Here is a 15,656-nt window from a genome sequence, read left to right as displayed (position 1 = left end):
AACTGTATACAGTGCCTTCAGAAAGTATTCAGACCCCTTGACTTTTTCCACATTTTTTTAGGTTACAGCCTTATTCTAAAATTGATTAAATTGTTTTTTTTCATCATCAATCTTCACACAATACCACATAATGACAAAGCAAAAACTGGTTTGTAGACAATTTTGCTAATTTATTAAAAATAAACAAAAATATCACATTTACATAAGTATTCAGACCCTTTACTTAGTACTTTGCTGAAGCACCTTTGGCAGCGATTACAGCCTCAAGTCTTCTTGAGTATGACGCTACAAGCTTGGCACACCTGTATTTGGGGAGTTTATCCCATTTTTTTGCAGATCCTCTCAAGCTCTGTCAGGTTGGATGGGGAGCGTTGCTGCACAGCTATTTTCAGGTCTCTCCAGAGATGTTTGATCGGGTTCAAGTCTGGCCTCTGGCTGGGCCACTCAAGGACATTCAAAGACTGCGTTGTCTTGGCTGTGTGCTTAGGGTCGTTGTCCTGTTGGAAGGTGAACCTTCGCCCCAGTCTGAGGTCCTGAGCACTTTGGAGTAGGTTTTCATCAAGGATCTCTGTACTTTGCGCCGTTCATCTTTGCCTCGACCCTGACTAGTCTCCCAGTCCCTGCCGCTGAAAAACATCCCCACAGCATGATGCTGCCACCACCATGCTTCACCGTAGGGATGGTGCCAGGTTTTCTTAAAAAGTTCAATCTTGGCTTCATCAGACCAAAGAATCTGTTGTGCCTTTTACTGAGGAGTGGCTTCCGTCTGGCCACTCTACTATAAAGGCCTAATTGGTGGAGCGCTGCAGAGATGGTTGTCCTTCTGGAAGGTGCTTCCATCTCCACAGAGGAACTCTGGAGCTCTGTCAGAGGGACCATCGAGTTCTTGGTCACCTCCCTGACCAAGGCCCTTCTCCCCCGATTGCTCAGTTTGGCTGGGCGGCCAGCTCTAGGAAGAGTCTTGGTGGTTCTAAACTTCTTCCATTTAAGAATGATGAAGGCCACTGTGTTCTTGGGGATCTTCAATGCTGCAGAACATTTTTGGTACCCTTCCCCAGATCTGTGCCTCGACACAATCCTGTCTTGGAGCTCTATGGACAATTACTTTGACCTCATGGCTTGGTTTTTGCTCTGACATGCACTGTCAACTGTGGGACCTTATATTGACTGGTGTGTGCCTTCCCAAATCATGTCCAATTAATTGAATTTACCACAGGTGGACTCCAATCAAGTTGTAGAAACATCTCAAGGATGATCAATGGAAACAGGATGCACCTGAGCTCAATTTCGAGTCTCATAGCCAAGGGTCTGAATACTTATGTAAATAAGGTATTTCTGTTTTTTGGCTTTAATAAGTTAGCAAAAATGTAATTATGGGGTATTGTGTGTAGATTGATGAGGACATTGTTTTTTTTTACGCATTTTAGAATACGGCTGTAATGTATCAAAATGTGGAAAAAGTCAAGGGGTCTGAATACTTTCTGAAGGCACTGTATATTATACAGGTTTATACAGGTTTTATACAAATTTTCTGTATAAATAGCCTCTAAAATAGACCGTCAAATTGTTTGTTTACTTGGAAAGCTGTGAGTGCTATTATATGATACAATATCAGTACTTGTTGAATTTACAACTTAACTGATTTCAGCCAGTGTATGGCTGTGGATTGACTGCATTGTTTGAATGGCAAATGGCAGTTACTTTTTAAATTAATGTAATCATTCCTCTAAATCTGGCTGGCTAGCTAGCTAACAAACATACAGTGCATATAAATTCTTCAAATTCATTGTTTAATACCAAATCTTATCACAGCACTGGCAAACCATGGTTGACTGTGATGTCATGATATGGGCCAAAAACTCCATCCCACCTGATTTTTTTTCAAACAGTTCTTACAGAAAAAGGGCATTATGATAATCTTCACAATTTCAGTGTTATTTCGACCTCATACTGGGGTTTTTTATCACGTTTTTAACTGCACTGCCCCTTTAAGTTATTTGTTCTTAATGTATGATCAGTCTCAAATAAGTCTCCAATTCTGTATTCATAGACATGCTCATTTTTTCCTCTCTCTTTTCACCATGGCGTATGAGGCAGCCGTCGGGGGAAATAAGAAGTGCATATATCCTAATTAAGCAGGCAGAGAAAAGTCATCAGGAGTGGTTTATTAGCCATCTGTAAGCCAAATTACCTGGCCCTAGGCCGCCTCCAAAGACAGCAGCACTAACAACTCATCTTCTACAAAAGCCCATCCAATCCCACTCTCCTTTTGGCTATGAAGCTGTCTGCTTTATCCAGACAGCCGAGGATCTGGGGGGAGAGGCATAAACACTGTAATGAAGGAGCAAGTGTCATCTACAGGCTGATATGTGACAACTTTGCCATGTGCCAAAGTGTGACTGTGAGCGATGCAGGGAGAGGGGGAATAGAGAAAGAGGGATGGAGGTGGCACCACTCATAAAACACCATTGGGGTCGTAAAGCAGCTGTGTGTGCCTTCATATCTTGTCGTGTGCCCATCACAACGCCTCGGGCGTCGGAAGTGATGTATGGCTGTTACGCAGGGCTCAGTTCTACCAGAACCTGGGGCTCCACCAGTGTAAACATCTCTTCTTCTTTCAGTAAATGTGACAAGCCGCATGATGTTGATTTAATTGCTGTCTTTTGTGTGACATTTGTTTTCATCTACATAGGTGGGCCTGGTGAAGAATAGCATGAGTAGAATAGGGGCCGCCAGCCAATCATACAGTATCGTGATCCATTTTATCAATGATGCTCTATTGATTAGAACACCACCACCACATTTTTAGTGAGTGGTCTGAAGACCCCCCCCCCCCTCACATATTTGTCAGTGTCCATGAATAGCCTAACACCTTGAAGGTCGTATTGTTGTTGAACCACATCCCAATTAAAGGACGTCACTGTTAAAAGAGAGTGGAACCAACGTACCATCTTGCCGTGTGCCCTCCATTTTCCTCGGATGCGTCAACCCCTTAGTTGACATCATTCTATGGGGCCGTTCTCAAACAACTTCCCCTGTTCATTCCTTCTCTGCTTGTCCGTGTCTAAATGCAACAACTTTTGTAGCAAGCATACTTGAGATTTATACTGTTATTAGATATTCCAGACCCATGTGTTTTGTCATAGGTGAGCTTTTTTGCACTTGTTGTAACGTGATAAACTGGCATGTCATTGTGCCAATATGTTATAGTGCCATTTTGTTCTTTATTTTATGCTTTCATAGGTATTACCTCCTTACCACAATCCGTTGTGCTCTTACGGATAATGCCTTGTTACATCCAGTGCATCTACACCCTAAACTTGGCTGTTGCGTTTGTGTGTGATTAAAGGCATCAGGTTAGGAGGATCACTGCACTGCATCACTGATCTGATCTTTATATTTTATGGATATGTAGATCAACCAACCTTAATGATATCAGTATGCAGTATCTGCTTTAAGCTGATGCTTGTGACCAAGCAGGATGCCTTCTCCTAGTATGTGTCAGCGGTGTACTACTTGAACATGGGGTACTGTAATGCAGTACTGTATGAGGCAAGCTACTGTAGCTCATTAGCCAGATAAACTTATTTTCAATAAGAATCAAAGCAAGCAAACCAGCACATTACTTTCTCAGTATCCTTCTAATACAAAAAAACTTGATAGCAGTGGAATCCACACATGGTTTGACCAACATACAACTATCAACAGTTATCCAAGTTGTTTTCATCCATCTCTAGACCATTATAATACCAGTATATGGAGGTTTTGAATGCAGAATATGGTACAATATTATGGATAATTGAGGCAGTTTGGTTTAAGGTCATGTGTGCTGCTGTGGTAGTTTTCACTGGCTGTTATCTTGCATTGATAAAATGGTGCCAAGCTTCGGCAGTTAAGTTTCCAAATCCAGACCAGAGGTTGTACCAATACAGCTTTACAAAAAAATCATTTTAAAAAATGAACAAAGAGGCTATTTTTCTCTGGGTCACCAAGAAACAAATGAAAACTAAATTTAATGTAAATATGGATAGTTTATATTAAAGTCCTCATTAATTATTTCATGATGTATTGTACTTTTTAAATGTTCTGAACTGAACCATTTTCTATTGTATATATTTTGGTTTTATTTTGTACTGTTCATTGTATTTGCTTTAATTTAGGAACAATACGAATAAAGAACAATACTGTGGAAATGTCTCATCATCCCACCGCTATATTTATTATACTAGCCACCTTGTACATACACTACATGACCAAAAGTATGTGGACACCTGCTCGTCAAACATCTCATTCCAAAATCATGGGCATTAATATGGAGTTGGCCCCCCCCTTTGCTGCTATAGCAGCCTCCACTCTTCTGGGAAGGCTTTCCACTAGATGTTGGAACATTGCTGCAGGGACTTGCTTCCATTTAGCCACGAGCATTAGTGAGGTTGGGCACTGATTTTAGGTGATTAGGCCTGGCACCAGTCAGCTTTCCAATTCATTCCAAAGGTGGGGTTGAGGTCAGGGCCCTGTGGAGGCTGGTCAAGATCTTCCATACCGATCTCGACAAACCATTTCTATATGGACCTCACTTTGTGCACGGGGGCATTGTCATGCTGAAACAGGAAAGGGCCTTCCCCAAACTGTTGCCACAAAGTTAGAAGCACAGAATCGTCTAGAATTTCATTGTATGTTGTAGCGTTAAGATTTCCCTTCACTGGCACTAAGGGACCTAGCCCAAACCATGAAAAACAGCCCCAGACCAATATTCCTCCTCCACAAAACTTTACAGTTGGCACTATGCATTGGGGCAGGTAGCGTTCTCCTGGCATCCGCCAAACCCAGATTTGTCCGTCGAACTACCAGATGGTGAAGTGTGATTCATCACTCCAGAGAAACATTTCCACTGCTCCAGAGTCTAATGGTGGCGAGCTTTACACCGCTCCAGCCGATGTTTGGCATTGCCGACGTTAGGCTTGTGTGCGGCTGCTCGTCCATGGAAACCCATTTCATGAAGCTCCCAACTAACAGTTATTGTGCGGACGTTGCTTCCAGAGGCAGTTTGGAACTCAGTAGTGAGTGTTACAACTGAGGACAAAGCGCTTCAGCGGTCCCGTTCTATGAGCTTGTGTGGCCTACCACTTCGCGGCTGAGCCGTTGTTGCTCCTAGACGTTTCCACTTCACAATAACAGCACATACAGTTGACCGGGGCAGCTCTAGCAGGGCAGAAATTTGACGAACTAAGTTGTTGGAAAGGTGACATCATTTGACGGTGCCACGTTGAAAGTCACTGAGCTCTTCAGTAAGGCCATTCTACTGTCAATGTTTGTCTATGGAGATTGCGTGGCTGTGTGCTTGATTTTATACACCTGTCAGCAACAGTTGTGTGGCTGAAATAGCCAAATCCACTAATTTGAAGGGGTGTCCACACACTATATATACACAAAAGTATCATCAAGTAGGCACTACACATTGTGGGCACATGGGGTGAGTCAACCAAGCACCAGACGCTAAATAAATCCTGTTTAAAGATTTAATTTGGAAGTTTATTTGCAAGTTACACTGTAAAACTAGACATACCATAAAGACAAAACACTACTGCCATAATGGTGAGGTAGCCTGACATTCTTTCATCCCAGTCATATTCTCTATAGTCAAATTACAGGCTTGACAAGGTAGTTTTCTGACGAAAAAAAGTTTACTTAGTCCTCTGTCTCTTAGCTGGCTTGTCATTGGTCTCCGGGTCTGACTTATTGTGAAGGCTGTTCTCTAGATTCACGTCCTTCAGCAGGGGGAGCTGCAGCTGATTGGCTATAGCCCATGCCCACAAACACAGCTCCACCCTATGGGGGGTCCAGTCCCGCTCGCTGTCCACTGAGGAAGATGGAGGAGGCGGGTCAACAAACAACATCAGCATAGATTACGGCATGGGGTTTACACATCCCGGGTATAGTTTCCCCCCCTCCTGTCTCTTACACACACACACACCAGGAGGGAGCCTATTGCACATGGAGCAAAACTACAATGTTGCAGATAGATAATATTTGGAGCCACTGAATATGTATCCACAAATGTGCATTACACACACACACACACACACAATCTCACCTTTGTTAAGTGTTTGTGTGTGTGTAGCCATCTTGTTCAGGTAGAGCGCATAGTGCCTGGGTGTGTACTGGATGGGCCCCAGTCCAGGGATACTTTCAACGGCCTCGTCGGCCATGAACGCAGCCTGCTCGGGAGCTCCTGCTGCCAATACAGCTGGAACACAACGGCCAGTCAAAGATAGCCCAAGTTAAACTGTGCCCCTTACCGGATCGCTGTAGTTTCCTGAATATTAACTACGCTTTGACAGTGTCGGGAACCTCCGTCCTGCATTGTGAGCTTTGTTCAGCGTGCTAAATTGAGATGAATAGGCCTAAATCAATTTATCCCATTAAGAAGGTGACTGAACCAACATTGTCTAGGTAACTTTTTTTCTACTCTTGAAAAGAAGAAAAGATGTCAGACTTCTCAGTCTTGTCAGTCTTAAAAATTGCCTAAAAAGTGTTTTCTCATCCTGTGAACCAGACAGACGGCCCCTGGGTGCTGCTGACCTGAGGCGGTGGCTGGGCCCAGGGCTTTGAGAGAGCTGAGTTCTGTGATGGCTGCCTGGATGTCAGGGAGGAGACTGAAGGCCTTTCTAGAGCACTTCTCCACCATCTCATCACTGTTAGAGGCCACGAGCTGCTGCAGCCGCGGACGGAACTTCCCCCTCTGCAGGTGATACAGTGCCAAGACATTTCACAACCAGTCAGGGAGCAGGGAGTTTAAAGAGATTTCTTTGTTCATGGACAGTAAGGAAAGCATAGTTACTAGGATTTTCACTTACTACTTAGTCAATAAAGCTATGCATCTATCTGCACTACTTACAGTGAGCTTCCACTCCATCAGTTTCACCAGCTCTGGTTGGGTGATGTATTTGTAAGCCCGCCCAGCGATGGCTACAGGCAGCTCCTCTTGATACCTGGCCAGAGACGAGGCTCAGACTAAATATCCCATGTTTACTGACATCAATCAAAAGGCATGCATAAATGTCATTGAAAGATTCCCCATCCTGATAAATTGAAAGCTCAAATCTATGTGCGTTTATGTTAATTAATGTGACAGATTGACTGTAGTTGTGATGATAGTCTGCTCTTCATTGATACCTGGTAATGGGATCATATATGTGCCACACTTACCATTTATCCAAGGGAAGCAGTTTTCCAGACTTCTTGCCCTTCCCAAGGGACTTGGCCTCCACTACCTCCCAGTATTTCCCATATAACTTTCTCCAGACAGCTGGGTCTTCGCAGGCGAATAGTGCTCCACTCATTGCTTTATAAAGGGTTAATGGGCCAAAACCCCCTCAGACCTGAGTAGACATTACACAGAGGAATGTTGTTATTCCCCAAAACTCCTGAGGGAGGAGGGACTTTTCCCCTGACACACTGCAGATGACAGCTGCTATCTAAACCTTTATATACATTCTAAACCTTTATATACATTCTAAACCTTTATATACATTGGAGAACAGAAACCATAGTTGACAAGCCTCATTCTCAGTTCTCAGTTCAATAGGCCTACTCTTTTCAGTTCAATAGGCCTACTCTTTTCAGTTCAATAGGCCTACTCTCTGTATTGATATTCATTCTGGCCCAAAATAGCCTATTCAATAGATAGATGTGCATGAACTGAAACTGTATGGGAAGAACAAGACAAATGCATTCAGCTGCGACTTCAAAGTCATGATGTCAGAATAATAAAAGGTAGAAAAACACTTACCATCCACATGTGTAGAACAGTAATAAAATGTTACAAAACAAACTATGAACGATGAATGAATTCCTTTCAGAACATGTACTTCCGTTTTGTAATGCTTGTTTTCGCAAGATTCATGGTAATAACAGTTACAACTTCCGGTTCTTCAGTGCAGTGAACAACAATTTTTTTTCAAAAACAAGGTTAGTCCTCCAAAATTAGCGCCAATTGTTGTGCACTGAAAACATTTATATTGGGAAATAACGGTACCTTTCTTGTCAACTAATATTTTGAACCTGCTAGTAAAATAATTAGCATCATGTCATCCGGCTGGCATGTTGCAACTAACGTTTAGTACTTTAGCAAGTTAACGTTAGCTAGTAAGCTTTATACGCAGCTCCCAGGTGATTTCTGCTCGTAAATTAGAAGACAAATGTTCTTTATTGAAATGCATTCATTGGCTGTGTGTCTCAGTCTTGTTGTTCTTGGTGTGAGGTCATTTCGAGAACGTGAACGACACAATTAGTATAGCTAGGTACGTTAGCTACCCTAGCCAGATGCTAGCTAATATTTATAAACATTTCAAATGACAGGTCATAAACTTCCCTAAACATTGCAAAGTTCATTTTAAGCAATGAATGGTCATCTTAGTTTTATGCGCCCCTCTGTTATAATCATGCAGGAATCTGGAGAGCTGGGAGCATTAAGCAGTCCGCCATGCACTTCGGGCAAAGGGGGGTGAATATTCTCTTGAGCCATGTTATAGAAGACTATTGGGTTGTAGGTAAGCGCTGTTTTGATGTAATTTGTGAATGTTTAATCTGGTTGCAGTAATTGTCTCAGCCTCAGTGACGTATCAGTGTAGCTACTCTTTAAAGATCATTTGATTTTGAAGAGTTGCAATGACAACTTTTTGCTCCAGCTTGGACCTCAGGACCTGAACAGGAAGGAACTTTGTCTAAGTTGATACTGGTTAGGCCTAGGTACTATCAGGTCGTGGCTGGCTGGTTGGAGCAAAAACCTACAGACACACTACTGAATGGGTTCCCTTTCTCAGCCCCACAAGATTAACATATATGTGTGGATGATTGTTGAAGTGGAGGATAATGACCCTTTTCTCTGGTGACCTCTGACAGGACTGTATGAGGAGGCCTCTGTGTTTCTCTAGAGGCAGAGAGGATCGCTGCTGCTATTTGGAGTAAGTCCATTGGAATGAATTAGAGATTACAGAGTCTTATAAGTATGTGACAGACCACTGCCAACAGCACAACTCAAGTACCAAACTGAGCTCTCCTCATAGCTGTAGTGCCATCTTCTGGCGAAACTATGGGCATTCTTTTGGAATTTCCCAATATAATTTCCCCAACCACCCTTCTGTTTCCCCCACCAGGCCATGGAGAAGATGTCGCGGGTAACCACAGCCCTGGGCAGCAGTGCCATCAGCGGACGCACCATGTTCTGCCACCTGGACGCGCCCGCCAACGCCATCAGTGTGTGCCGCGATGCCACACAGGTGGTGGTGGCCGGCCGCAATATCTTCAAGATCTACGGCCTGGAGGAGGAGCAGTTTGTGGAGAAGCTCAACCTGCGCGTGGGCCGCAAGCCCTCGCTCAACTTCAGCTGCGCCGACGTCATGTGGCACCAGATGGAGGAGAACCTGCTGGCCACGGCTGCCACCAACGGGGCGGTAGTCACCTGGAACCTGGGCAAGCCGTCGCGCAACAAGCAGGACCAGCTGTTCACCGAGCACAAGCGCACGGTCAACAAGGTGTGCTTCCACCCCACGGAAGTCTACATGCTGCTCAGTGGCTCCCAGGACGGCTACATGAAGTGCTTCGACCTGCGCAAGAAGGAGTCCGTCAGCACCTTCTCAGGTATGTGTGTCTGTGGATAGTTCTTGCACTCTTTTGAGGTTGAACCCAGGAGTAACACCTTGGGTGGAGTGTAGAAATACCTACCCAGGCCTGGTTTCCCGATAGCGATGCAGTTTAGGCTTACAAGTGTTTTAACGATGCATCGTTCTTACAACGGCCGAAGATGTAACATGCGTTTCCCAAAACACCACGCAGAAAGAACGTTCGCTGAGTGCGTTGTTGGAGCATGTGTCAATACTGATAGGAAGAAAGGCAGTGCTGCTCTTTGATCAGCTTTCTCCATTCAAATCTTACCTTAACATAATAATTATTCCACAATACTGACGACAGATCAGTTCCTAGACAGTTATCACCCTGCAAATATTGAGGTGGCTTATTTTAATGCTTACCCTATAATGCACTAAATCTCCGATTTAATTTGGCACATCATTGCGCACATGTTACACATCATTAAATATATTGAGGCAAAAATGACAGACAGTGTAGCAACGAATAGAACTCAATTGACTGAACATGAAATTGATTTCCATATGATTTAAATTTATATGCCTATGTAGGAATGCAGTTATCTCAGTTTTCATTTAGAACATATTTTTATCCTTCACTTGCAAAGACATTGGCAACTTTATATTTATAGTCAACTTCTTTCCGAAGTTATCGGCTGTCAAAGAGAGACAGATAAACAACTTGATTCTATGTTGAGCAGAGATCTTCTGTGTATAAAGTGACGCAGAAGGGCAAAAAAGCATCTAACAATGCACTTAGCTGATCTATGAATGGTTTGTGGTAGAAAAATAGTGTAAATAACAATAGTTTTTGAAGTGCGACTTTATTAACGATGGTTTGGGAAACAGCTGGGTGATTTAACGATGCTCCTACGAAGGTTCTAATGATGAACTTAACCTTAAGATGCTTTTGGGAAACCAGGCCCTGCTCATGTCCAGGAATGCCTCTGGGCTACAAAACAAACCGCATCTTATTATTTACTAAATAAACAACATAGTCGTACGACACGGTAACGTACCTGGCCTGAGAAAATTCCTGTTTATCGATGTTATTTTTTTCAGGTCAGTCGGAGAGTGTAAGAGATGTTCAGTTCAGCATGAAGGATTACTTTACTTTTGCTGCTTCCTTTGAGAACGGTAACGTCCAGCTGTGGGACATCCGGAGGCCTGACCGGTATGAGAGGATGTTCACAGCCCACACTGGCCCTGTGTTCTGCTGTGACTGGCACCCCGATGACAGGTAGGCAGAGACTTTAGTGAAAGACATGTTGAAAAAGCATTGATGTTTGCAGTGGTTGACCATTCATCTAAAGTGAATTTTCTTTAGATACAGTAACCATTCTTGCTTACAGTGTGGCTGTTGATTCACCTGATTCAACAGCCACTTTGCTAATGTATTGACCTCTGTCTGCAGGGGTTGGCTGGCCACTGGCGGCCGAGACAAGATGGTGAAGGTGTGGGACATGACCACCAACCGGGCCAAAGAGATCTACTGCGTCCAGACCATCGCCTCGGTGGCACGGGTCAAGTGGCGTCCTGAGAGGAAGTGGCACCTGGCCACCTGCTCCATGATGGTGGACCACAACATCTACGTGTGGGACGTCCGACGGCCCTTCATCCCGTTTGCCACCTTCGAGGAGCACAAGGACGTGACCACGGGCATCGTGTGGCGCCACCAGCATGACCCCTACTTCCTGCTGTCAGGCTCCAAGGACAGCACGCTCTACCAGCACATGTTCAAGGACGCCAGCCGGCCCGTGGACCGGGCCAACCCCGAGGGGCTGTGCTTCGGCCTGTTTGGCGACCTGGCCTTCGCCGCCAAGGAGAGCCTCATCAGTGGCGACTCCAACAGGAAACCCTACCCGGGTGGCGACCGCCGCTACCCAATCTTCTTCTTCAAGAAGCCCGATCTGACGGAGCAGTTTGCCCACGTGTCCAGCGCCCTCAGCGTGTTCGAGTCGTCTCTGGAGAGCAGGCGCATGGACTGGTTTGTCAAGACGGCGCGCCTCTACCTCCTCGGCGGCAAACCCTTCGCCGAGCTGTGCGACCACAATGCCAAGGTGGCCAAGGAGCTCAACAGACCTCAGGTCGGTCAGTCTTCCCCTCAGAGATGAGCTGCATTCATTTACACATATCCAATTAAACATTGTTGTGGAACTAAGTAGAGTTTTGAGGATCACTAACAAACCTATTTCATATTTCCCCATTTGAAGGTTTCTACTACATGGACGATGCTTCGGCTCATGTTCTCAGATCCAGCGAACCTCTCGACACCTGGTCCAAATAACATCAGCAAACTGGGCAACCTTCCTTTAATGAACAGGTACTGACCACAGGCTTTACATAAAACACATAAGCTGAAAAATAGTGTGGACAAACTAAAATCCTCTTTTTGTGTCCGCCCAAGTTTCAGTATGAAGGAGATGGGGACGGAGAGCAGGCTGGACCGTAGTAAAGGAGAGAGCAGACAGGACAACATTCACCTGGAGCCTGGGAACTCGCTCATCAACAGCAACAACGATGGTGAGAATAAACTAAAAACATTCAAGCTGCTCCCACTTGACTGAAGAAACGAATCAACATATAGGTTGTTTTTGTGAACCACATTTAGTAGAATGTTACTTACTATGATGGATGCAATAGATGAGTAAACAATACAGAGATTTGTCCAACTGCAGAGAATGAGGAGACCGAGGGGAGTGAGGGACAGGCGGAGTACATGTTTGGTGACGCTGAGCTGGATGACGATGACCTCTACTCTATGGAGCATGAAATCCAGGCCGGTGAGTCTGACCCCAACACAGGTCGTATACATTCAACACTGATGACTTGGACTCTCCGAGGGTGTCCAAGGGGGAGTTGGGGAAATACATATATATTTTCCATTTCACACCTCACACTCGTACAGGTACATGCAGGGAAACGGGTACAAGGTACACTTGTACATGCAGGGAAACGGGATAAATATAAGCACCCCCCTATTTGACCTTTGATGTAGCCAATAGCCTCCACTAAGCTTGTATGTCGAATGCCATTTCAATGGAGGTTACAGCCATGTTTCATAGCTAGTCTATGATCTACGCCTAGTACTTTCTGAGCATTATTCTTCTCTGGTGCTTTCAGTGGAAGAACAGGAGTACACGCTCCCCCAGGAGGCCTTCCCGCTGCGCCACGAGATCATGGACAACCCGTCGGTCCCGGAGCACCTGCAGCAGGACAAGGCCGACTCGCCGCACGCCAGCGGCAACGAGGCGGAGGTCATGTGCCTGACGCCCATAGAGTCCCTCTCCCTGATCGCCATCTCGCAGCCGCTGTTCAGCCCCCACCTTCCCGCCCGCTTCTTCTGCCCCGTGGTCAGGGAGATGCTGAGCCACTACGCCGAGCAGGGCGACGTGCAGATGGCGGTCTCGGTGCTCATCGTCCTGGGAGACCGCATCCGCAAGGAGATCGACGACCTCACTCAGGTCAGAGCTAGGAATATAACAGTTGTCATGGTGAAGAACTGAAGCTTTCTAATACGGATAATGTTGAGAATATGTATGGTCGGTTCCTGAACCACAATAGAAATTCAATGATTATGTGTTGCATAAAATTAATTGGGATGCTCTTGAGAATTCTGAATTCTGAACGATTTAACATGGCTGATTTGGTTTACAAATAACTGCTTGATTGACTAAATAATGATGAAGGTTAGAGTCTTGGTAATCTGCATGTCTTCCAAGCTGACAAATATTTTGTTCATTTCGGCATGTTCTAATAATAGCGTTGACCCTATTTCAGGAGCACTGGTACATGTCCTACATTGACTTGCTGCAGCGTTTCGAGCTGTGGAACGTGTCCAACGAGGTCATCAAGCTGAGCACTTGCAGCGCCATCACCTGTCTGAACCAGACATCCACCACTCTGCATGTCAATTGCAGCAACTGCAAACGGCCCATGAGCAACAGGGGCTGGATCTGTGACCGGTATAACCTTGACCTACCTAACACAGTAAATTGTTAAGTGAAGGGTTACTAACCTATGAGAAACAATCTAGAAAGGCATTAACAGTGTAACTAAATGGCAAATTACATATTTCTAGATACGCTCAAATCAAATGTATTTATAAAGCCCTTTTTTACATCAGCAGATGTCGCAAAGTGCTATACAGAAACCCAGCCTAAAACCCCAAACAGCAAGCAATGCAGATGTGGAAGCACAGTGGCTAGGAAATACTCCCTAGAAAGGCAGGAACCTAGGAAGAAACCTAGAGAGGAGCCAGGCAAGAGAACATTTGGAAAGTTGTGCAATATTGCCACTTAACTTCTTTGCCTGTTCCCCAGGTGCCACCAGTGTGCCAGTGTTTGTGCCGTGTGCCACCATGTGGTGAAGGGGCTGTTTGTGTGGTGCCAGGGCTGCAGTCACGGCGGGCACCTGGAGCACGTGATGAACTGGTTAAAGAGCAATTCTCACTGCCCGGCCGGCTGCGGACACCTGTGTGAGTACACCTGACCCTCAGCTCCACCCCCGCCCAGCCGGCTCTCTGTGAGAGGGAGAGCACCTCACCTCACCTGGCTCACGCTGGCCTGGGTCTCACACTCCAGGCTGGCCTCTCCAAAGACTGGGGTCCACAGGGGGGTGGCCATGGTAGCAGGATGGCTGTATTGGAAGATAGGTCGGTAAGACTGGAGTCCAATTCATTAAACCAGTCGGAGAGGAGAACGAGGGATCATGTACCTACCGTATGGAGCACTGTTAAAAGTTTGGAATGGGCCCCCTGGCCTATTCAGTGCTCACTTTGACAATGACAGAAACTCAAAGTTAAGTGAACACAATCATCTGTGCCAGTCAAAAGTTTGGACACACCTACTCATTCAAGGGTTTTGCTTTATTTTTACTATTTTCTACATTGTAAAATAATAGTGAAGACATCAAAACTATGAAATAACACATATGGAATCATGTAGTAACCAAAAAAGTGTTAAACAAATCAAAAAATATTTTATATTCTAAAAAGTACCCACCCTTTGCACACTCTTGGCATTCTCTCAACCAGCTTCATGAGGTAGTCACCTGGAATGCTTTTCCAACAGTCTTGAATGAGTTCCCACATATACTGAGTGCTTGTTGGCTGCTTTTCCTTCACTCTGCAGTCCAACTCTTCCCAAACCATCTCAATTGGGTTGAGGTCGGGTGATTGTGGAGGCCAGGTCATCTGATACAGCACTCCATCACTCTCCTTCTTGGTCAAATAGCCCTTACACAGCCAGGAAGTGTGTTTTGTGTCATTGTCCTGTTTGAAAAACAAATGATAGTCCCACTAAGCGCAAACCAGATGGGATGGCATATCGCTGTAGAATGCTGTGGGAGCCATGCTGGTTAAGTGCGCCTTGAATTCTAAATAAATCACCGACAGTTTCTACAGCAAAGCACCATCGCACCTCCTCCATGCTTCACTGTGGGAACCACACATGTGGAGATCATCCGTTGACCTACTTCGCATCTCACAAAGACTGCGGTTGGAACCCAAAATCTCAAATTTTGATTCATCAGACCAAAGGACAGATTTCCACCGGTCTAATGTCCATTGCTCGTGTTTCTTGGCCCAAGCAAGTCTCTTCTTATTATTATTGGTGTCCTTATAGTGGTTTATTTGCAGCAAATCGACCATAAGGGCCTGATTCATGCATTCTCCTCTGAACAGTTGATGTTGAGATGTCTGTTACTTTAACTCTGTGAGGTGCAATCTGAGATGCAGTTAATTGCAGATTTCTGAGGCTGGTAACTAATGAATTTATCCTCTCCAGCAGAGGTAACTCTGGGTCTTCTTTTCCTGTGGCAGTCCTGATAAGAGCCAGCTTTATTATAGCTCTTGATGGTTTTTACGACTGCACTTAACTTTCAAAGTTCTTGACATTTTCCAGATTAACAGACCTTCATGTCTTAAAGTAATGATGGACTGTCGTTTCTCTTTGCTTATTTGAGCTGTTCTTGCTATAATATGGACTTGGTATTTATATTCTGTATACC

At 44.9% G+C, this 15,656-nt stretch overlaps 2 protein-coding genes across 4 annotated transcripts; one reads left to right on the top strand and one right to left on the bottom strand.

Moving 5' to 3' along the window:
- Positions 1-5,505: 5,505 nt before the first annotated feature.
- zgc:112496 (uncharacterized) lies at positions 5,506-7,948 on the bottom strand. Its single transcript, XM_029709685.1, has 6 exons — positions 7,793-7,948; positions 7,210-7,382; positions 6,899-6,992; positions 6,583-6,742; positions 6,095-6,247; positions 5,506-5,860 (listed from the first exon to the last, which is right to left on the bottom strand). The coding sequence occupies exons 2-6, from the start codon at positions 7,341-7,343 to the stop codon at positions 5,685-5,687; spliced, it is 717 nt and encodes a 238-aa protein (XP_029565545.1). The 5' UTR covers positions 7,344-7,382; positions 7,793-7,948; the 3' UTR covers positions 5,506-5,684.
- wdr24 (WD repeat domain 24) lies at positions 7,911-14,563 on the top strand. 3 transcript variants are annotated; one of them, XM_029709630.1, is made up of 12 exons: positions 7,911-7,971; positions 8,451-8,552; positions 8,905-8,966; positions 9,159-9,642; positions 10,710-10,887; positions 11,062-11,734; positions 11,861-11,970; positions 12,055-12,170; positions 12,326-12,430; positions 12,771-13,111; positions 13,428-13,612; positions 13,970-14,563. In XM_029709630.1, the coding sequence occupies exons 4-12, from the start codon at positions 9,162-9,164 to the stop codon at positions 14,136-14,138; spliced, it is 2,358 nt and encodes a 785-aa protein (XP_029565490.1). In that variant the 5' UTR covers positions 7,911-7,971; positions 8,451-8,552; positions 8,905-8,966; positions 9,159-9,161; the 3' UTR covers positions 14,139-14,563. The 3 variants fall into 3 exon arrangements, with proteins under 3 accessions (XP_029565490.1, XP_029565506.1, XP_029565497.1); XM_029709646.1 differs by lacking the exon at positions 7,911-7,971 and adding an exon at positions 8,017-8,034; XM_029709637.1 differs by lacking the exon at positions 7,911-7,971 and adding an exon at positions 8,076-8,303.
- Positions 14,564-15,656: the final 1,093 nt, after the last annotated feature.

The sequence above is a fragment of the Salmo trutta genome, chromosome 2 (genome assembly GCF_901001165.1).
Source record: "Salmo trutta chromosome 2, fSalTru1.1, whole genome shotgun sequence".
NCBI classification, from domain to species: Eukaryota; Metazoa; Chordata; class Actinopteri; order Salmoniformes; family Salmonidae; genus Salmo; species Salmo trutta.
This window is presented reverse-complemented; position numbering and strand designations above follow the sequence as displayed.

What these genes read in the sequence shown, in the direction of transcription:
- zgc:112496 (XM_029709685.1), bottom strand. Translation starts at nt 7,343, where the DNA reads ATGAGTGGAGCACTATTCGCCTGCGAAGACCCAGCTGTCTGGAGAAAG. An exon ending in CTGCTTCCCTTGGATAAATG is followed by an intron (nt 6,993 to 7,209) that starts GTAAGTGTGGCA and finishes GTCTCTGGCCAG; the next exon opens with GTATCAAGAGGAGCTGCCTG. An exon ending in TGATGGAGTGGAAGCTCACT is followed by an intron (nt 6,743 to 6,898) that starts GTAAGTAGTGCA and finishes TATCACCTGCAG; the next exon opens with AGGGGGAAGTTCCGTCCGCG.
- wdr24 (XM_029709630.1), top strand. Translation starts at nt 9,162, where the DNA reads ATGGAGAAGATGTCGCGGGTAACCACAGCCCTGGGCAGCAGTGCCATC. An exon ending in AGGAGCTCAACAGACCTCAG is followed by an intron (nt 11,735 to 11,860) that starts GTCGGTCAGTCT and finishes CCCCATTTGAAG; the next exon opens with GTTTCTACTACATGGACGAT. An exon ending in AGGGGCTGGATCTGTGACCG is followed by an intron (nt 13,613 to 13,969) that starts GTATAACCTTGA and finishes CCTGTTCCCCAG; the next exon opens with GTGCCACCAGTGTGCCAGTG.